The 21,975-nt window shown below is 34.0% G+C and overlaps 2 protein-coding genes and 1 long non-coding RNA gene across 4 annotated transcripts; all 3 read right to left on the bottom strand.

Annotated features, from left to right (window-relative positions):
* Window positions 1-5,851: 5,851 nt before the first annotated feature.
* LOC142626256 (uncharacterized) lies at window positions 5,852-7,823 on the bottom strand. Of its 2 annotated transcripts, none has more exons than XR_012842481.1 (3): window positions 7,587-7,823; window positions 6,312-6,614; window positions 5,852-6,057 (listed from the first exon to the last, which is right to left on the bottom strand). It is a non-coding gene; the product is annotated as an uncharacterized LOC142626256 (long non-coding RNA). The 2 variants fall into 2 exon arrangements; XR_012842482.1 differs by lacking the exon at window positions 5,852-6,057 and having other exon boundaries at window positions 6,228-6,421; window positions 6,498-6,614.
* Window positions 7,824-10,657: 2,834 nt separating this feature from the next.
* Window positions 10,658-13,246, bottom strand: LOC142626152 (uncharacterized). The gene is made up of 2 exons (XM_075799940.1): window positions 11,874-13,246; window positions 10,658-11,417 (listed from the first exon to the last, which is right to left on the bottom strand). The coding sequence occupies exon 1, from the start codon at window positions 13,114-13,116 to the stop codon at window positions 11,956-11,958; it is 1,161 nt and encodes a 386-aa protein (XP_075656055.1). The 5' UTR covers window positions 13,117-13,246; the 3' UTR covers window positions 10,658-11,417; window positions 11,874-11,955.
* A 2,872-nt stretch (window positions 13,247-16,118) lies between these two features.
* On the bottom strand, window positions 16,119-17,724 carry LOC142623778 (uncharacterized). Its single transcript, XM_075797235.1, has one exon. It carries the CDS (start codon window positions 17,718-17,720, stop codon window positions 16,386-16,388), a length of 1,335 nt encoding a protein of 444 aa, XP_075653350.1. The 5' UTR covers window positions 17,721-17,724; the 3' UTR covers window positions 16,119-16,385.
* Between the last annotated feature and the right edge of the window lie 4,251 nt (window positions 17,725-21,975).

The raw sequence follows: 21,975 nt of genomic DNA, 5'->3' as shown, positions 1-21,975 counted from the left end.
TTCCTTTATTTTGTCTTTTCTTATTCTCGCCCTCTTACTATAAATTTGTCATTTTTTCTTTCATTTTATGCATAGTTTTCTCTAACAAAAAGAGTTCATTTCTCTCTCTCTCTCTCTCTCTCTCTCAATTATTTGGTAGTTTTTTTTTAAGTTCTAGTAATTTTGAGCCTTTATGATTATTTAGTGTAATTTATGGTCCAATTTACAAATGGGTTGATAATTTATGCACGATACAAGCTTAAAATGATCATTTCTATCATTTTTGTTTGTTGCAACATGGTGTCTTCAATGCAAAATTGATGAATATTAAAATTTCAGGTCCATGGGAGCTCAAGTGGTGTTGGTACATTTGCAATTCAGATAGGTAAATACCATGGCTCAAGTGTGTTTGTTACTACAAGTCTAATATCACTTTTCTTCTAATGAATAAGTTTGGTTTCCAAGTATTCATATATTTTTAGATTGTGAGTGGCAATGAGGGATGAAAAAATGGCTGTTTGCAAGGATCTTAGAGCTGATGTGTGCATCAATTACAAGATAGAGGACTTTCTTAAAATGGTGAAGGAAGAAACAGGTGGATTTTTTTTTTTTTAAATATTGAAACCTCAATTTTCCTCAATGTCTATAGAGATTGATGTTTTTCATTATTCTTTTTGCAATGATTATTAGGTGATAAAAAAACAACTAACTAAATGTTCAATGGCAGGAGTTTAAGTTATTATGGTTCTTAGGCTCTAAAGACTTTTCTTGATTTTTTTTGTCCATTTTTCTTTTTGCATTCACAATTATGCAATTTTGTTCTCTCACCATATTTCACTATCCTTTAATTATTCATTATGTTTTTGTTTTACATTTCATGTGGCATATCTGCTATAAATAGCTCCACATATGATGGTAAAAGTAATTTTGTAGGGATAAATGTGTTAGGATGTTTGTCCTTAAATCCTATTGTATGATGCTATGTATTTTATTATGTATGATTTAATGTTGTGTTTAATAAAGTTGTTTTATTATTATCTAAAAATAATGGTAACATGAATATTGAGACATTATCATATAGTTTATGAGATGCATTGTATGTGATTTATATGATTTAGTCACAGAAGATGTAAATCACAAGTTCCTTGTAAACTCAAAATGTAGTTCGTAGTCAGTGATAAAAATTGGGCATTTCATCTGCGAAGACTATAACATATCAACTAAGATGATTTGTCTTGATCATAGAAATAGAGATTTCTAATTGATATGTTGATATGCTTTAAGAGTTAAAACATATTGAACTGGACCGTGTGAGATTTATTATTTTTTCAACGACTGTCAATTGAATAATAAACTCACGACTTATATTTGCATGAACTCTTAATCCTGAGAGAATAATGGACTTCATCATGAGGTGTAGGTTGCTTTGATATATCAAGAGTGAGATCTAGAGTTACGGTCAAAACCTCAGTATGTTGAGCAACCACATTTAATGTTGATGGAACATATATTCTCAAGATGGAATTCATAGTCTCTTAACAGAGATACAAAATATTCCCTTGAGATAAGTTTAATGGAATTGTTATTCAGAAAGTTAGGTCTAACCACTTTAGTAAGGAGTTACTAAAGTGTGTGTATATATATATATATATAACGAATAACTTTAAATTATTAAACCGGGTACTCAAGGAATTAAGATGTAGTAATCTACAAAGTAACAGTCTTCTTTCATGACTTTGTATTACTACGAATATTTTATGAAGAGATTGCATGTACAATAAAATTTTGGGATATAATTTATAGATAAGGTCTAGAGTGCAACTATATTTATATAGTGGTATTAAATATAGTTAATGGTAACTTTGGACTTGTCAAGAGTTGACAGAAAAGCCCAAGGCCAATTGGAGCTAGTGTCTTATTGATCCCTTTTGGTCCCACTCCAAGCCACACACTTAAGCCCAATTGGAAAGGCCTAAAAGGCCAGCCCAATTAGATAATCGGTTAGACACGAAAGGAGAAACATACAAAATTTTCTATAGAGATTTTTGTATGAACAAAAATTGTGAAGTGGTGTAAGAAGTGTTAGACACTCTTTGACCTTCTCCCTTTGGAACTGATTGAGAGACCACACATCTTGGGCGTTAGTGGAATTGAAGTGAAGATTGAAAGTGTTCCCAAGCGATTTTGATTTTCGGTTTTGAAATTCACCGCTCCAAGGTACACTCTCTTGTTCTTAAATTCTGAAACTTATATAGTACATGTTAACTTTTATGAATGAAGTAGATCCGTTATTTTTCCACTGCACACATGCATATTTCCATCAAAATGTTCTATTGAGAAGTGATTTTTTTTCCTAAGTAAATAGTTTCTTAGTACATACTTTTTTTATACCATTTTTCAACTTCCCATCTATTCCTCTCTCTCTCTCTCTCTCTCTCTTAATTAACATTTCCTAACTTTTCAACTTTCCATTTACTATTCCATCAAACTCAATCTGATAATAGTTCAAGCTCCCTTCAAGTCTATGACTCTCCTTCTACTCAATCAAGCAGCTATGAAAACCGTTCAATTGCCACCCAATTAGTATTAAAAAAAAACTACTGATTTGTTGTGTGTGAATATAAATATATATTGTACGTGCCCGAATTCCCTTACTGGACTGGACTAGGAGTTGGGCTTACAATTAATTTTTATGGTGGGTAATGAGTTTCCTACTATGGGTAGCTTCTAGCCGAGCCTTTTTGAGGAGTTGCCCCGTATAGTATTGCTCCCCTCTTTCTCTCCTTAAGTTACTCTAGCTACAGCTTTGTTTTCTCTCTCCCTTATTCTCTCCTCTTTTTCTTCAAAATGACCAACCCCCTCTCTCTGTTCTCTTCTATTATTTATAGTTTAAGGTTAGTGGGGTGCTTATGATTACCTTCTGGTTTCACTTGTGTGGGTGGGACCCAAATTGATTATTCTTGACAAGGAATATGCTTCGTTGGAAATGGCGCCAAGGACGTTGGAATTGGTGTCAGCCTTCAAAAGTTGCTCGGCAATAAGATTCCTCAAGGCACTCCCGAGCTTCCGGTCAACTTACTCGTGAGTTGTGTTTATAGACCAAGCTTATGAATAGTGAACCGGTCATGTCATTGGGCTCGGGGCTTGATAATACTTATGGGCCTATTCTAACTTGGGCCTACGGCTGTATGCCACACACACACACACACACACACACACACACACACACATATATATATATATATATATAAAGTGAGTTTTTTTTCTCCCCCATATTCTTCAAGTTTTCCCGATTAATTTTGTTGGTGATGTGCCATCGAAGATCTCAAGTGCCAACAACATTGGTTCCCATAAACCAACCAAAAATATCTCAAAGCTATGGTGATAAATATAGTAAAAGAATTGTAGTGGGGTTTGACTACTATAGTTTATGTGGTCGTTAACCAATGTTTAGAAAGTTGTGTCTCAGATAGAAATGTATGTTCAATTTTCAAGTAAATTGTAGATGTATTCACCATTATGGATAAAGTATTCCCTTTGTATATGCATAGCATAAATCCCTTTTTTTGTACATGCATATTAGTTGTAACATGAATATTGATGCATAACTTAGTACTAGAAATTATTTTGTAGTCCTGGAATACAAGGTCAGTAGACTAACCTTGTACTCCCAGCCAATAGGAGCATGCCAACACATAATAACTTGCTTACCTCAGCGGGACTACCAGTTCAAGTGCTCTGTTAATGTTTGGAAATTTTTAGTTTCACTTTTAATTTGAAAATAGGGGCGCTCCTTCCTTCTCTCAGACTCTCACATAGGATTCCTCTCTTCCTCTCCCATGAACAACGGCTCGAGTACCATGGGCTGTTCCTCTCTCATCTCTGTCAACATCGTGGAAGTTCACTGTGCGGCCACCTTGCCGTGGTTGGTTTAGTTTGTTCTTTGATGCCGTTTCGGTATTTGTTTAAAACGAAAACCGATCTAGCCCAAACGAAAACGAAAGCCCCTCCGGACTCTTCTCTGAATGGGTGAGTCCACTTTCCCTTTCTGTTGGTCAGATGAAATTCCTAGATTTTCTTCTCCCACAAAATTTTCAGCCATAGGTATTCTTAATTGTTTATTATTTAAATTTTTATTTGTGTTTGCTTATCTTTGATTTCCTTTGATACTCATGTTCATCTCTTTGATGATTAGGGTTAGTATTTGATGGACTGATGTGTCTTGAATTATTTTTGTATTTGGTATTTTAGAATTCATGGCCAATTGACTTTACAACTCTGGCTCATTCCTTCTATACTCTGATTGTTTGATAAAATTCCCCAATGAAAAGACTGTCATTTTTAAGAATTTTGGTGTAGACCTTCATGAAACTTGCTTATTACCGTTAGAAAAGCTTGATTTAATTATCCTAACTCATTCTTGGACATGTTATTGATAGTACTCAGACATATTGGAGTTCACCTGTGATGTTTATTAATAACTGTAAATTTCACTTATGCTATTTTGTATTAATTGTGTAAATTTTAAATTACACCTGGTGTAAATCCTTAAGAGTTACACCTTGTGTAACTACTTAAAATTTACATCTGGTGTAACTCCTTAAGAGTTACACATTTTTTACACCGTAAATTTCTAATAAATCCAACGGTTGAAAAAATAGCATTAAATGATTATTGCTTTCCACATGATTTAGAAGGTGGTAGAGTGTCAAAAGTGTGTTCTATAATAAAAATAATTTTCGTTACTAAGCTTGCAATATTTTTTTAGAGGAAGAAAGGGGCACAGTTAAACAATACCCAATAAGGTCTATAGAAAGTAATAAATGAGGATAGAGAAAATCTGTTATTAATTAGGTGGAAATCCTCAATCATTTAATGCTATTTTTTTCAACCGTTGGATCTATTAGAAATCTATGGTACAAAAAAGGTGTAACTTGAACCCATCTCATATATATATATATATATATATATATATATATATATATATATATATATATATATATATACACACATTATTTAGTTTTGATATTCAATCATTATGCAAAAGAAGTTCAGACTTTAGAGAAGCAAAATGAGCAGAGGTGGAAAGAACGGTTTCACAACTACAAAAATCTAGAAGGATATTTCGATGGATAGCTAAAAAATAAGTCTGATGATGCTTTCATTTGTGGAAACAATTATACTTTCTACATTGAAGCCTTGCTGCTTAGCTTTCTTTTAAGAATCCTTTGTTTTTACTTTTCGGTTTTCATCTACCAAAGTGAATTTGTTTTTAGATTGCTTTAGTTTGAAAGAAACTACTTTTTGTACTTACAGATTTACTCAAATTTGACTTGGAGCCCATGGAAAGTTATGTACTAATTTTATATGCTTAGTTTCTTGTTCTCAATGATTATTTACTTTATACATTTTATTCATTTATTTTTCTTTAAATTAGTTTGTCAACCATATAGAATGTTACAAAAGTAAGACATGGGCAATGGCCACAATGAACTAAGTAAGAGAATTCATAAGGTATTTTTTATTATAGTTGAAGACAAGTAAAACTTATTATTACAATTGTTCTCTACTTTGAAACCGGAATTGCAATGGTGCCAGTAAAAAAATTGTCATGAGAACACTTATTCTTGTAATGTATATGATTTTTGAATTAAAAGAATGTCTCGTCTTATTTGTCTCTTGTAACTTTTGGAAGCATTTGGAGGAAGTGTATATTATGGTAACACTTTTTTGATGTGGAATTGTCCAATTTTAAAGTAATAACCTTCAAATACATTTAGAATATTTGTTGAATTCCATGATTTTTCCCCCAATATGGTATAGAAAGTAAATGTGAGAATTGTGTTATTATGGTTAATGGTCTTGCTTCATAGTCATGACCAAGGGAATTACCCTGCAATTAACCTGATAACCAAATCCAATAATTCTTAAAAATAAAGTCAGTAATAGTTGGCAATGAAGATACAAACTCACATTACATCTGCATCACAATGACATAAAGGAACCACTCCAACTAGGTTATCCAAGTTGCTATTCGTCTGGATCTTCTGCTGCAAAATATTCATGCTGCAACGTCTGCTGCAAAATATTCATGCCACAAAGATAAGCAACACTTCACAACATTATATAACAAAGGAGGCATAAACTCAATCCAAACAGGAATGACAAAGATATAGTGAAATAATGTAATTTTAATTGACATAAGGACAATAAATTCCATCAACTTATGATTTTGATACAACAACAAATACACTGTTACTGAGGCACATAAATATAATTTACAATACAAGCCCTCAGGTAATTTGCCTGCTTTACATGAATCCCAATTATACCTAAATGGAACACAAGGCACCAATATCACTCTCCACTGATCATAGTTGACTGAAAAGGGACCCTCTTGATTTCCACAAACGTCAAATAAGAATTTTGAGTTTACACAAGGCTGCATGTTAGCACTTGAGTAGTCAGAACTTTACACGATAGCATAAACAATAAGAATTTTGAGTTTGATACTACACCTGAGCAATGTGTTTGGCAGAGATGAGTTAAACCATAAGAAAAGATGTATGCCACCCTTGCTATAGGCAAAATATTTCTAGTAAACCATCATCAGCATGGGCCTCATCAAAGCTTCTCTGGTAATAAACCAAAAATAAAAAATAAATAAGAGTAAAAGTAAGCATCCAACACTTGGAACCAACACTCTCTGAAAAGTATACTTTCACCAAGGAACCATCAATTTGACATTTGACTGTAGAACATACTTGCATATACAGAGTAACAAAGACCAAGTGGTTGAGGAACAAAAGAAAAGAAACAGGCATTTACCTGAAATATAGCTCCAAAGAAAAATAATAAAAGAACTTCATAACAAATTTATAAAAAAAAAAAAAATCAATAAAGAAACAAATGCTAAGCATTGCCTCCTTTCCAAAGGGAGGAGGTGCAATTTGAGTACAACAGATGCATTTCCATGCATTGTTGTAGCATATAATTATAAGAAAATATATCCCTGAAAGGGCTAATAAGTTACATAAATTTACTTTTGAATTTAGGTAATACTCTCACAAGTACTTAGGCTTTAAATGAATGGAAACTACTAAATCAATAATAGATTCACTGCAAAACAGCAAATACTTCACTCAAAAAAACAAAAAATCTTATAGCACGGCAAAATAAGGATTTGGCTGTGTCTCAGAAAGCTGGACAAGGATTTGGCTCATTGTGGCCTAAGAAGCATTTAAACAAACACTTTATATGCAATAAAAAACATATCATGAGCCATGCTTTATATAATGACTCACCAGCCACAAGTTACTTCACAAAATTACAAATCCAGCACCCAATTGGGTAAAAAATGCAAATCCAAAACACATTACAATCTAAACCCCAAATTACATGTAGCCTCACCAGCCACAACTTACATGACAACATTACAGATCCAAACACCCAATTGGGTAACAATTGCAAATCCAAATCACATTACAATCAAAAACCCCAAACAGTAGATTTATCCCAAAAATATGAGATTCAAATCATCAATAATTATAATATAAGAAATTTCCACAAAAGATGATTTTTTAAAAAAAAAAAAAAACTGCACTCACCGCTTACACCTTTACGGATAGCTATACTCGTGAATGAGGCTCGGAGCGATGGATTAGAAGAGGAAATATCTTGATATGGACCATACAGAAAAGAGTCCGGAGGGGCTTTCGTTTTCGTTTGGACTAGATCGGTTTTCGTTTTAAACGAATACAGAAATGGCATCAGAGAACGAACTGAACCAACCACGGCAAGTGCTGACGGAGATGAGAGAGGAACAGCCCATGGTACTTGAGCCATTGTTCATAGGAGAGGAAGAGAGGAATCGTATGTGAAACTAAAATTTTTTAAACATTAACAGACTAACAGAGCACCTAAGCTGGCAATCCCACTGAGGTAAGCAAGTTATTATTATGGGCTGGGATGATCCTATTGGCTGCGAGTACAAGGTTTGCTAACCTTATTCTCCGAGACTACACAATAATTTTTCACTTGATATAAGATATGTTACTCTTTTTTTGGTTTTGTATTATAATAAATTTAAATATTATTATGGGATGCCTTTGCTGGAAGACTTTGCCCCAAAATCCATGAAGATCAATTGGGTTTAAGAAAATCCAAGAAGATGTATGCTTGGTTAGCTATCTAAAGAAATTGAATTTGGATAAAATATGAAGACCAATTGAATTGAATTGAGTTCCCTATCATAAATCCTCTCTCTCCCTCTTATTGTTTTGATTTAAATTTTGTTTGAGTTATGTCAGTCATTTTGAAAGTGAGAATTTAAATTTATATCAAAATACAATCTTGGCTATGTATGAATGTGCCTATTGGTTATTTGATTAATATTAAGTGAAATTTTATGATGAGTTTTCATTATCATGATAATATCCTTTAAGAGAACTAGCCTCATCACACGTGCTTCACGCGTGCGATGAGGTTTTTTTTTTTTTTTGTTAGTGGTCCTATTTTGTAGAAAAAAAACTGTGTTTTTTATTTTATTTTATATTCTCTATATATTGAGAGGATTCAAAAAGTTAGTTATTATGTTTTCAACTTACAAAAATACTCCTAATTTAATTAACTTATTCTTATTCCTAAAAAATAAAAAATAAGGTTAAAACTGTAAATCAACAAAAACTAATAACAAAAAAGTGAAAAAATAAAAATTGTCCACAATCCCCACTTTCTCCTAAAAAAAACCATCCCACCTTCTAAAAAAAACTACCCTACAGTTTTCTATTAAAAAACGCCTATCCCAAGTTCTGTAAAAAAATAAAACTACCCCACCTTCTTTAAAAAAACTCACCCACGGTTTCCTTAAAAAATTTATAAAAAAAAAAAAAAAAAAAAAAAAAACTGCCACATATCACATAAAAAAACAAAATAAATAATAAATAAATAAAAATTAATATATATCATTTTTATTTTGAAAAAGTAATTTAAAACTTAATAGGAGAGTGGTCCTGTTTTTTAGGCAATATTTTAGTAGGAGTTAGAATTGCAGTTTTACCGGATTGTCCTTTAGTTGTCTCTGCTTAAACGTAGGGGTGTAGGGGCATTTTTGAACTAAAAAAATGTGGAATCCAAACAGGGGAAGCCCCTTAAATAATAGTATAGATGACAAATTTGAATAATATACTTGAAACTTAAAAAGTTTAGTTGTAAATAAAAAAAAATTGGGAAAACATAATGCACTATAACATAATTTAGAACAATATGAACCACCTAAAAAATGGATAAATATCAATCGAATAAACTCAAAAATAATAGAATAATTTATTTGTAGAGATAGAAAAATGGAAAATAATTTTAAAAAATTATTTAATTTTTATGGAGAACAAATTATCTTCAACAAATTAGGAGAACAAATTATACATTATATCATAATTACAAAATACTTATCTATTCCCACGCATCGCGTGGGTCTGAGACTAGTAATATTTAATAGGAAAAGCTAATAAAATGTATGCACATGAGAGCGTTATATGTATTTCTCAACCTCCCTTAACCCGGCAATGAAAAAGAAAATGAATACGTTCACACACAAGGGGATGAATATCACATAACAATCCAAAATAGCAGCAATATCAGGGTACATTTATCCATCCCAACTAGCACCATATATAGAAGCTCCATAAATCGAAGTAGATGTTACACTTCTAAGGGAATTCACTCACAAACATGAGCAAACAATTTTTAACAAAATGCTGGCTTTTTGAAAAAGAATTGCATGCCATATATGGCTCACAGCAGCTTCCATGTAAAATAGGAGTAGAATACAATAACTTTAGCTCAAATGGCCCCTCCTTACCTAACAAGAGTGGTGAAAGATGAGGCCGTGACCCACTGAATACGAGTGTAACTTACAAATAAAAAACAGACAGCCAAATTGAACAAACAACACTTTAATACCAAGACCAATACATCACTGAGCCTCTACAAGAGTAACCACAAAAATATTAGTTACAGGGTAGTATTCAAGATAGCAATAATCAGTTCATCTTGTCAAAATGAAAGATCAATCATGAGAAGAAAATATTGAGGATCCATGATGTAATCATTTACACTAGCTGGGATCATGCAACACAATCACATAAATTAGAATTGAATGTATCTAGACAAAACAGAAAAGGATTTAAACTTTAGCCTAAATTAGTTGCACCCTTACACATGACTGAATGAAGTTCAAGAACAATGTGTAAACAACAAGAAAAACACAAAGAACTTACATCCATGATGTAAACAATTATAACAGATGCATCCAAGTCTCTCTCCCTCTTAACAATTGTCTGAATACAAGAAAGCACTATTTTAAAACAACTCAGCATGATATATGTCACTTGCTCAAGAACACACGACACTGTTTTTGTATTTGCTAAATTATTTATCACAAATTCATATCTGAACAACTTGTAATACACCTTTCTGTTTTCACCTAAACAACTCGTGTCACACGTTGCATTAACAGCAGTAAGTCTTTACTCTAGCCAAAAAATTCCCCAGCTCCTCAACAACCCACCCCTCCCCCCTCTGCGCGTGAGCACTTTCTCTCTTAGCTGCACTCAAACTTGGAACAAAGCAAGTTTGAGGATGAAACACGTAACTAACAAATAAAAAATGCAAACAAATTAGGTCACTGTGTGATCATTATGCAATTGCTGCACTATGCACTTCCCTCTTAACCAGCTCCCACTTTTGTAACATCCAAGCTTTATCTGTATATATTTTGCAGATGGGAGGACCTTCTACATGACAGTTCACGAACTTGAACAAGAATGAGTACCAAAGCCCTTAAAATGAATCTCTTCTCTGAGCTGTGGAATCTCGACCACAACCAAAGATTCCAATACTCGTTCATTTCATACAATTTCAGGTAGGTTGGAGTGTTCGAGTTGCATTATGCAGGTCCATATTCAACTAAAACACAAAGTTTGGTTCCAAAGATCTCAATTGTGCACAATTTTTCAGTTTTAATAAAATTTACTTGTATATAAAAGATAGGGTTGAAATAAAGGGCAAATGTCAACTTGCCTAGCCACATAAATCCTGGTAAGAGAGTTAAAATAACAATTGTCCAATCAAAAGTCAAAGTCAGGTGTGATGGTAAAAAATGGTCCAACTAGGCCTCATGATAGATTTAGTGACTTGCAAACACGAATTGAAAACACTCTCCTAACTTACTTTCACCACAAGAAAGCTGATTGCTGGATTTGTCCACTTGGCTGACATGAATTTGACTTGAGCCATTAAGATAAACAGCTTATAAAGCAAGTACTTTTGAATTTTCTTTTTTGTTCTGTAGAACAAAAGAAATCCATATACTTTCTGCTGCTCTTTCTTGTAGCCATCTGAACATGCAGTGCATTCCAGATAGGTGCCATATGAGAGCTCTGCAAATCAAAATAACATAAAAATTCTGCAAGTACTTAGAGAATTTGCTCACAAACATGTTAAACAGAAAATTGTTAGGCATCTTGGAATGCACACAAATTATGAGACTTCACCATAGTCTCAACATATACTCAGTGTAACCAACTTGAACTAGCAATATCAGTCTCAAAATTGCATGCACCAACACTACAACACCATCCAGTAACACAATTGCATAGAAAGAGCATGTATCAGGGAGCTAGATGTCTTTTTTATAGCAACAAAATGAAAGGAATTAAATTTCTGTGACAAAAGTTCCACAGATAAATTATATTTTAGTTACAAAATTTCAGCCATGGAACTATTTGCAGAATTATGCCCATTTATTAAGCAAGAACAGATCATAATAGCCTAGCAGATGATTATGCATTTTTGAACTCAAGCTACAATGTTAAAACAAATAAAAGAAAACTCACATTACCAATAAAAAAGCAATATGGGTTTATTGCAATCTTGGAGCTCAACTAAAGCAAGTAATTTAACAAGGTTATTCTCTTCTCATTTTGAAGAATCCAATGATCCCTTGTATAACTTCAACAGCTCAGAAGCCTCCTCCTCATGAATCATAACAAACTTCTGCAAAAATGCGTTTTCAGGGCACAGAAAATACGCATGCATTTTAAAATTCTTCTTCACCAAACCTTTTGATAGCAAAACTTGAAGAACCAAGCCCCTAGGAATCAATCTCTTTTCCAAGCTCAAAGAAAAAAGTATTGAGCGTTTCTTAATGAGGGAAGACTCCATACCCATCTTGTTGACAAGAAAATCCATTACCCTCGTAAGCTTTTCCTCAGACACCGTCATACACCATGGATGGCTTCTAAATGCCATAGAAACCTCATGCTCAGTCCAACCCCATTTCTTATAAACATTGAGCTTCCTTTCCCATGTCGATTTGGTCATTGACCGCATAACATGTACTGCCTTGGCAAACATCATCGTCCAAGGATTAAATCCCATTTCTTTTACTTCCTCCACAATCTCTCTAAACAGAACAGGATTAACCCTGAATGCACTTGGCTGTATTTTAAGTATAGAAATAATAATTGACTTGGGCATTCCGCTCTCGCTCAATGTATTAATATTGGGCACCACATTAGTATCAAGATGATATGTAAACATATTGGAACATCGTTGTATAGCTTGAAGAGTCTTATCCTCAGACTGAAGCAAGCTTTTAAACAAATTAAAGGAAGGGATAATTTGTTTCTCTAAGCTTCTTAAAAAAAGATCAGGGGCCCCAGTAAACATTTTTGCAATGTCAGGACTTGGAATCCCTTTAGAGGAAAAGAATTCCATTTTGGGTAAAAGGGTTTTCTCAGGATTATATTTGAGCAGAACTGGGCGTCTTCTAACTAGGTTCGAGATCTGGGTTTGAGAGAACCCATGGTTCTTCAAAAACTTAACCACAGCATCTGCTTTTTCTGGGGTTTCGAAATGAACATATTTGGAGGCTGATAAAGCAACTTCTGGTGTGAACCCAAGTAAGTTTATGAGGTAAGAGACAGCAGATGGTTGCTGACTTGAAGTGCTGGAGACATAGTAATTCAAAGATAAAGATGGGTTTTGAAGAAAACCCAGTTTGTGAAGTGGTGTTGGAGATCTACTAGTAATGCGTTTCTCACCATTTAGAATGGTTTTGCAGAGACAATTAAACATAGGTATTGAAAAACGCACCTGTTTAGTTAGTAGAAGCAATGACTTCTGTGCCTGACTGAATTTTTGGACTCCACAAGTAGTAGAAAAAAAAAAAAATGGAGCTGGGAAGGGATTTTAAAAGAGGTTTAAGGTTTTTTGACAAAGAACACGCAGAACCGACGTCGTTTGTGACTATGCTATGCAAAGAACTCCCAATATTGAGTTTGAATGAATTCTCTAATAATTCTTTTTCTATTTGTATAATTTGTTATGTTATTTATAATCAATTGATTTTTTTAGACTTTTAAAAGTGGGGGAAAAAACAAAATTTTAAAGGACAAAATTAAAGACAAGTTAAACTTAGAGGGTGTAATTCCTTTTTTTTTTTTAACTTTCAAAGGAATACTCAAATTTTCAGTTTTGTATATTAAATTAACACAAAATTAAAAAAAAAAAAAACTTAATTCAGTATATTCAATGTACACAATATTCAAAAAAAAAATGTACATAATTATGTACACAATTTTTCAAAAAATATACATAATATAGTGCATTAAACTTACTCAAATTTTCAAATAATGTGTAGAATTCTATATATTCAATTTACAAAATAATTTAAAGAATGTTTACAATTCAGTATATTCAATATATATAAATTTTCAATTCTATAAATACTATGTACACAGTAATTAATATAATGTACACAATTACAATCAATAGGCACAATTTTTCAAAAATATATACAATTACATAAATTTAATGTACACAATGTTATTTATTAAATTCACATTATTTTTTAAAAAATATACACAATTCTATACATTTTAAGTACTCAAATTTTCAAATAATTTACATCATTGTGTTTTTTCAACGTATATAATATTTCAGAGAATTTACAAAAAAAAAAAAATCAATATTACATATTCAATATACACATTTTCTCAAAAACTGTACACAAGTTTTAAATTTCTTACATTCCTGCATGTCTACAATGCTGTACATTCACCGTATGCATTTTTTTCAAGAACTATACACAAGTTTTAAATTTCTTACGTTCATTAAATATAATTTTTCAATGAATATTCACTATTTGGTACATTTATTATACATAATTTTTAAAAAAATTACATGATTTTGTATATTTGATGCATACAATGTTTCAAAAATTGTACACAATTATGCATATTTAACTAAATTTTTATTAAAGAATGTACAAAATTTTGTATATTCAATTCATACAATTTTTCATTTATATACATTCAAGGTATACAATTTTTCAAAGAATATTACATTCAATGTACATAAGTTTTCAAAGAATGTGTACAATTTTTTACAATCAATGTACAAAATTTTTAAATAATATAAACAATTTTATATATTCAATGTAAACAAATTTTTGAAAAAAAATGTACACAATAGAGATATCAATAATTAGTTGGTCATTACATTGTTAAAAATTAAAGTTTAATCATGAGAAGAAATTGAGGATCCAAAATGTCAGCATTTACGATAGCTAAGATCATGCAATACAATAAGAACAATTAGACCAAGTAAACAATCACATAAATTAGAATGGGATATCTCCAACAAGCCAACAAAAGAAAAGAAAAAAGAATAGGATTCAAACATTACCCTAAATTAGTTGCACCCTTGGACATGACTGAAGCAATTACAGGAACAATGGGATCAATTAACACAACAAGGGAAACATAAAGTATTTGGATCCATGATTTAAACAATTCTTAACAGCTGTATCCAAGGATCTCTCCCTCTTAACAATTGGCTGAATAGAAGTAAGCACTTCATTAATCATTAGTTCAGAAAAATCACAGCACTGTTTTTGTATATGCTAACTTATTTAGCACAAATTTCTCTCTATTAGCTGCAGCCAGACTTGGACTAAAGCAAGTTGAGGATGAAGAATTCAAAGGGATTTTTAAGTAACAATAAGGAAATGCAAACAGATTTGCGTTCACTGTGATCATTATGAAATTGTTGCAAAATGCACTTCGCTCTTAACCAGCTCCCAATTTTGTAATATCCATGTTTTACATTCTGCAAATGGGGAACTTCCTATTTACTAATTCACAAACTTGAACAAGTTTTCATTACCCTCAAACATGGCAGTCATACTGAAATCTTTGGATAAATCTGAAGCCCTTAGAATGACTCTTCTTCGAGCTCTATGTTTTCAGCCACAACCAAAGACTCCCATACTCTTTCATTACTATTTCAGGCAAATTGGCATGCTTGAGTTGCATTATGCAGATGTTCCACCAAGGGTTTGAATTGGGTAGATTTTTCCACTCGAAATAAAATTTAGCTGCATATAAAAGATGGGGTTAAAATTTTATAAAAGGGCCAAATGTCAACTTGCCTAGCAGCATCTATCCTAGTAAGAGTGTAAGACAGTGTGATTGAAACTGTCCAATTGAAAGCCAAAGTATGTGATGGCAAAACATGGTCCAGCTAGACCTCTTGAAAGATTGAGTAATTTGCAAATATGATTTTAAAACCCTCTCCCAACTTACTTTCACCCCAAGAAAGCTGGTTGCTGGATTTGTACACTTGGTTGAGATGGCTTTAACTCTAGGCATTAAGATAAACAGTTTACAAAGCAGGTACTGTTGCAAAAAAAAAAAATCTTCTGTATAACAAAAGAAATCCATGCACTTGGTGCTGCTCTTTCTTGTAGCCATCTGAAAAGGCAGTGCATTCCAGATAGGCACCCCGTAAGTGCTCTAAAAATCAAAACAATGTAACAACTCTGTAAATCCTGTGAGAATTTGCTCATAAACATTTAAAACAGAATGCAGCTAGGTAATTTGGAATGCACACAACATATAAGACTTGAGACTGCACCATAGTTTTATTACAAACTCAGAATAACCAAATTGAAGAAGCAATATCACAGTCTTGCAGTTGCATGCACCAACATTACAACACCATCAAGTAATACGATTGCATAAAAAGATCGTGTTCAAGGAGATAGATGCCTTTTTATGGAAAAAAGATGAAAGAAATGAAAATTCACTGACAAAAGCTCCACAGACAGTTCATATTTTTAGTTACAAAAGTTCAGCAATAGAATTAGTTGCAGAGTTATTCCCATGTATAAAGCAAGAACAGATCACAATAGCAAAGCGGATGATTATGCATCTCGTTCTAGAACTCAAGCTTCAATGGTCAGACAAATAAAAGAGAATTCATATTACAAGTAAAAAGAAAATGGATTAATTGCAATCTTGGAGCTCAACTAAAGTAAGTAATCCAAAAAGGTTAGTCTCTTCTCATTTTAAAGAATCCATTTTTTCCTTGTATAGCTTCAACAGCTCAGAAGCTTCCTCCTTATGAGGCATAATATACTTCTGCACAAATGTCCTTTCAGGACACTCAAACAACAGATACATATTGAAGCCCTTCTTCACCAAACCTTTTGATAACAAACCTTGAAAAACAAAACCCCTAGGAATCAACCGCTTTTCCAAGCTCAAAGAAACAAGTCCTGGGCGTTTGATAAAGAGGGAAGAATCCATACCCATCTTGTTGACAAGAAAATCCATTGCCCGCATAATCTTATCCTCAGACGCCATCATACACCACGGATGCCTTCCAAATGCCAAAAAAATATCATTCTCAGACAAACCCCATTTCTTATAAACATCAACCTTTCTTTCCCATGTTGATTTGCTCATAGCCCGCAATGCAAATACTGCCAGAGCAAACTTCAACCTGGAAGGATTGAATCCCATTTCCTTTACTTCCTCCACAATCTCTCTAAACCGAACTGGATTGACCACGAATGCTCTAGGCTGGTATTGAAGTAGAGTGACAATATTCGACTCAGGCACTCCATTCTCTCTCAATGTATTAATATTTGGTGCCACAAGGGTTTCAACATTACATTTTAGCATACCCGTAAATCGTTTTATTGCTTCAATGGTCTTAGCCTCAGACTGAAGCAAATTTTTAAGGAAATCGAAAGAAGGGATAATCTGTTTCTCTAAGCTTGTTTTTAAAAGAGCAGGGTACCCAGAAAACAGTTTTGCAAGGTCAGGGCTTGGAATGCCTTTAGAGGAAAAGAAGTCAATTTTGGGCAAAAGGGTTTTGTCAGGATCAGATATAAGCACTGATGGGAGTCTTCTAACGAGGTTTGTGATCTGGGTTTGAGAGAACCCATGGTTCTTGAAAAAGCTAACCACAATATCAGCTTTTTCTGGGGTTTCGAAATGAACATATTTGGAAGCTGATAGAGCAGCTTCTGGTGAGAACCCAAGTGTTTTTATGAGGTATGAGACAGCAAATGGTTGTTCATTTGTTGTAGTGCTTGAAATGTATTTCAAAGATAAAGATGGGTTTTGTTCAAAACCCAGTCTGTGAATTGGTGGTAGAGCTCTGACAGTGAGTTTACCATTTAGAATGGTTTTGCAGAAATAATAAAACATGGGTTTTGATGATTGAAAATTCAAGGAGTGAGTGAGAGAGGAAACTAACCTATTCTTCGGAGGCAAAATCTTGTGTGACTTCAGCGAATGTTTGGACTCCACCAGGCACCGGTAGATTTGGGAAGGAAGAAAACAAAAACCCTCGCGTCTGGTTACAGAGGGGTTTAATGTATTTATCATTTATCACTCGGCTTTCTTTTTCTTTTCTTTTCTTTTTTATTTTATTTCATTTTATAACAAGTTTCTATTCTTTTTATTTTTATCAAACATTCCTATTATTTTGGGAGAGTTTTAGCCTTTACTCCCAATGGTTGCTCATTATCATCTGACCAAGATATTTATTAGTTTTTAGTGTAAGCAGAAATTGAATATCAGATTTCTTATTCAATCATAGAGAATTTTAATTGATTCATCGACTTTCTTTTTCTTCCTCTTTTTTATTTATTTATTTTTATAACAAGTTTCTATTACTTTTAATTTTTTCAAAACATCCCTATTATTTTGAGAGAGTTTCACAACCTATGTTGTCTGCTCTTAGTGATAATTCTTTATCATTAGACTAAGATACCAATCAATTTTTGATGTAGGCGGAGATTGAACATTAAATTTCTTATTCAACCATCAGAGAAATTTGATTGATAATTGTAAGGCCACAATTTGCTCCCGGACCCAACAATGCGAAGGGAACCGGCCCAAAAAGCCCAATATAATGAAATTTATAGAGAGTAGACTTGAAATCTAGGTTCTATGGATATTGGATAACATAAATGATAGGCTCAATCCGCAATTCACATGCAACAAGATGTTTACGTAGCAAAAAGTTTTCCCGAACGTATGCTGAGAACGATTTGTATTGCTTTTCTTTGTTCTAAAGATAGATTACAATTTAGGGAGGTGTGTACAGTATTTTTCCCTTTATTTCCTGATCCCCCTGCTTGAATGTCTTTCTTTTCCTTTTATATCATCTTCCTTCTTCCCACCATCTTCCACGTATGGACCAGATCACCAATCTAAATACTTGTCCCATCCACCGCCCTCTTGAAGTCTTCAAACAATAGCTGTAAGACTGATCACTGCTGTTCAGAGGTCATTTTCCCATTAATGCGGCCAGAGAGGTAGGTGCAGAGTCTTTAATGCAATGGTAGCAGCTTTCTCTAAGATATTTCTCATTCATTCCTTCTCTCTATATCCTTTGTGGAACACATCTTTATCTACCAGACCTCCTAGAATTTCCTTATAAATATCATGGCGTATAGTATAGTCTTTACTTCATATAGCCAATGAGATACCCCTCCTCGGAATATTTTTACCTACCTCCTTCATAACAGTTTGCTTATGGGCCTTTAAGTACAGTATCGTTACTACTCTTAAACCTTCCTTGGACAAGTCCATACCCTCGGATCAGGCCCAAGGCCCAAGAACATATCCTAGCCCTTTTGCCCTCACAATAATAATTCAGCAAGAAAACAATAGGCCAAATTAAAGACATATAAGCATAAACGGAAAATTTTTTAATTTCTTAAAAAATTATATTCCCACACAAAGTGTCCATTTGGGATTAGATTATAAGCTAGCTTTTAACACTTTTTTATTTTTACTACATTACTTTTAGCAAAATATTAATCAACTTAATTTGAGTATAATTAAGAGGTGCAAAGAGTTTTTGATGGGGTTTCTTGAATGGGTGGCCGATTGTTATTGTTTGAGGGCTGGGATTTGATGGATTTGAGTTTTGATGGATTTGAGTGTATGAGATGGAGAGAATGGAGTAATTTTTTTATTAAAAAAAAAACTATAAATGACACCCTCTAAATTTTACAAGTTGATTTTTTCAGTTTCATCTCAGTAGACTATTGATACATCTACCAAAACACTATAAATTTATTTTATTTTTATTTTTTTAAACATAACCAATTATTTTAAAAATCACCATCATTATCTTTTTCTTCTTTTCTCATTGTCTTGACTGTACTAACAATTATATGTAATATCCTTTTCATATAAAGGTATACATCATAATTGTGGAACTCACTCCCACGTGAAATGGAGATTTGTATGCAATTGTTATACTATTTATTAAATGAGTATGGTACCTATAGATGCTCATTTTTTCTTTGGAAGCCCAGCAGAAGGAAGAAGCCCAACAATGTGGGCAGAAGAAAGTTGGATAGAAAAACCATTAAGTCCAAGCGGCAGGAATAATGGATCATGGGTCCCTAAAGCAGACGAATGGACCTGGGAGAAGTAAATGGGCCTGAAAATGCCTAGAAAAAGAGAAGTAGCAAATCCATGGGCTGTATGGATGTAGAAAAGTATGAATAAGCCACAGTTTCCATAGCAGACCCAAAGCAATGTAAGTAAAGAAAGTAAGGGGCAATGGAGAATCCATAAGCCCCAAGGATGAAGTATAAAGTACTTAGGCCAAGGAAGCCCAATGAGTTAGTAAAAAGCCCATGGGAAGCACAGAATTAGAAAGGGCCAAGGATGCCCCAAGAAAGTAAACGGGCCAAGGATGCCCAAAAGGAAGTAAGCGGGACGCGGAAACCCGCAAGTATTGTAGTAAAAGGCTCAATGAGTTTATTGGGCCATCAGAAAAGGGGTGACCAATAAGCCCAAAGAGGCCCAGCAGTCCTGGGTCAAGTAAACATCAAGGCAGGCAGAATGACATGGCAGGAAGTAAAGGTAAGGCTAAGAATAGAACACAGAGAATGGCACGAAGGAGGAGAAGCCCACAAACAGGCAAAGCCCAGCAAGCCATAAAAGAATGAGAAATCAATAAAGCAGTCCATGCCGTAAGAAGTCAGGAACAAACGACAGAACAAGCAAACGAACCTTCAGACCGCGGCAAGTGCATGAGCAGCAGGCAAATTTTGGACGTGTATGGAAGTAAGGCACGCGCAAGGCCTAAACACCATCAGCCTGTACCCAGCCAATACAGGAAGTGGTGGGTCATGGGTCAAAGGTAAGAGGGCATGGTCTGGCGGTGGAGAGGGGGGAAAACCTATTTCTGTGTTTCCTGTTCAGGCCCTTTTGGAAGCAGTGTCCTGCTGGGATAACATACCGCCCAAAAGAAGCAAAACTGAGTTGGAACCATTAGGTGCATGCCATGAAGGACGGAGAGGAAGATCGTACATACACCATGGCAGGTAAGAATGCCACGACAAGCAAAGAAAACAAAATAGTCTTCTTTGTCTAGTGAGGTGGAGTGACGCGACCAGCACAAGTAAGTGGCGCTGGCTAGGCGATTGATCAATCAGTAATGGTCGATAAGGACGACCACACCAGACAAAGACGGTTAAGGGTTAAAATGGTAAAAGCCAGTCGCGGCATGCATTATATAAGAAACCCCTACTGTGCAAAGGGGTGGGAGGGCAACAGTTTCAAAACGGAGAGAACCACAAGGACTAGGTAAAAGCACGAAGAGATAAAAAACGAAAGGGAAAAGAAAGAAAGAATCGGAGAGAAAAGGAAAAACAAAAGAGAGAGAATAATACAGCAGGCATGCACCAAATAGGATGATTTCCCCATCTCCCTCTCAAACCATGCTCTCTGCTAAAAGAGAGATGCTCATCTAGGCACAAGTCACTTAAGGCCTGCTCCCTCAAAGCAGTTAATTTCTTCACCAGAGAGATTATTCGCATTGAGGAAATGGTTTTCTTTTCCTTCTTGACTTAGACCTCGCGACATAACTCTGCACGACAGACTAATATTTCTTTGTGATTCAATAAGCTTATTATCACCTGTTCTATATTTATTTATATTGCCCTCTCATAAAACATGTGTTTCTTGTAACGACCCACTATTTATTTTGTTTAAGTGGCGAGTGAATCTTTGTTATTATCTTATTTGTGTCTGCCTGTCGTAATTGTCATAACAACTCTACCTGCCAGAGGCGTGCTATCAAAGCCTGGGCTAAACCAAGCATAGTTTGCGCACAAGCCAGACCAAGGTAGGTTGCAATTGGACCAGTCCCAACTCCCTGATCCAGAACACCTTGGGCTTAGTACGGCAGGGACCAGTCCAGCCCAATACCACACAAAAGGCCCGCCACAGTACCAAATGTTGAGCTATTTAGAAACAGCATATTTAGAAAATGAGTGTAGCTAAAATGAAAAATGAAAAGATGAATAAACGAAACTACACGAAAAAGATAGGATCCGAAACAAGAAAATCCGCTTAAAGATAGTGGTAGCCCCTATTGATGAAAAAACGAGGGAAAGTCGCTTAGAATGGTTTGATCATGTTCAAATAGGAGTAATTAATGAATGAGCAAGAAAAATAAATTTGATCCAAGTTGAGAGGAAAAAAAAAGGGTAAAGAGATGCCAAAAATAAAATTAGTACAAGTAATAAAAAAGAATGGCATGTAAATTAGAGAAATAACAAAGAGTTTAACTTTAGATATAATAGAATAGTGAAAAAGAATACATGTGGCT

Source organism: Castanea sativa, chromosome 2 (genome assembly GCF_040712315.1).
Source record: "Castanea sativa cultivar Marrone di Chiusa Pesio chromosome 2, ASM4071231v1".
In the NCBI taxonomy this organism is placed as follows: Eukaryota; Viridiplantae; Streptophyta; class Magnoliopsida; order Fagales; family Fagaceae; genus Castanea; species Castanea sativa.
Note: the sequence above shows the minus strand (reverse complement) of the source record. Positions and strands in the feature narration are given on the sequence as shown.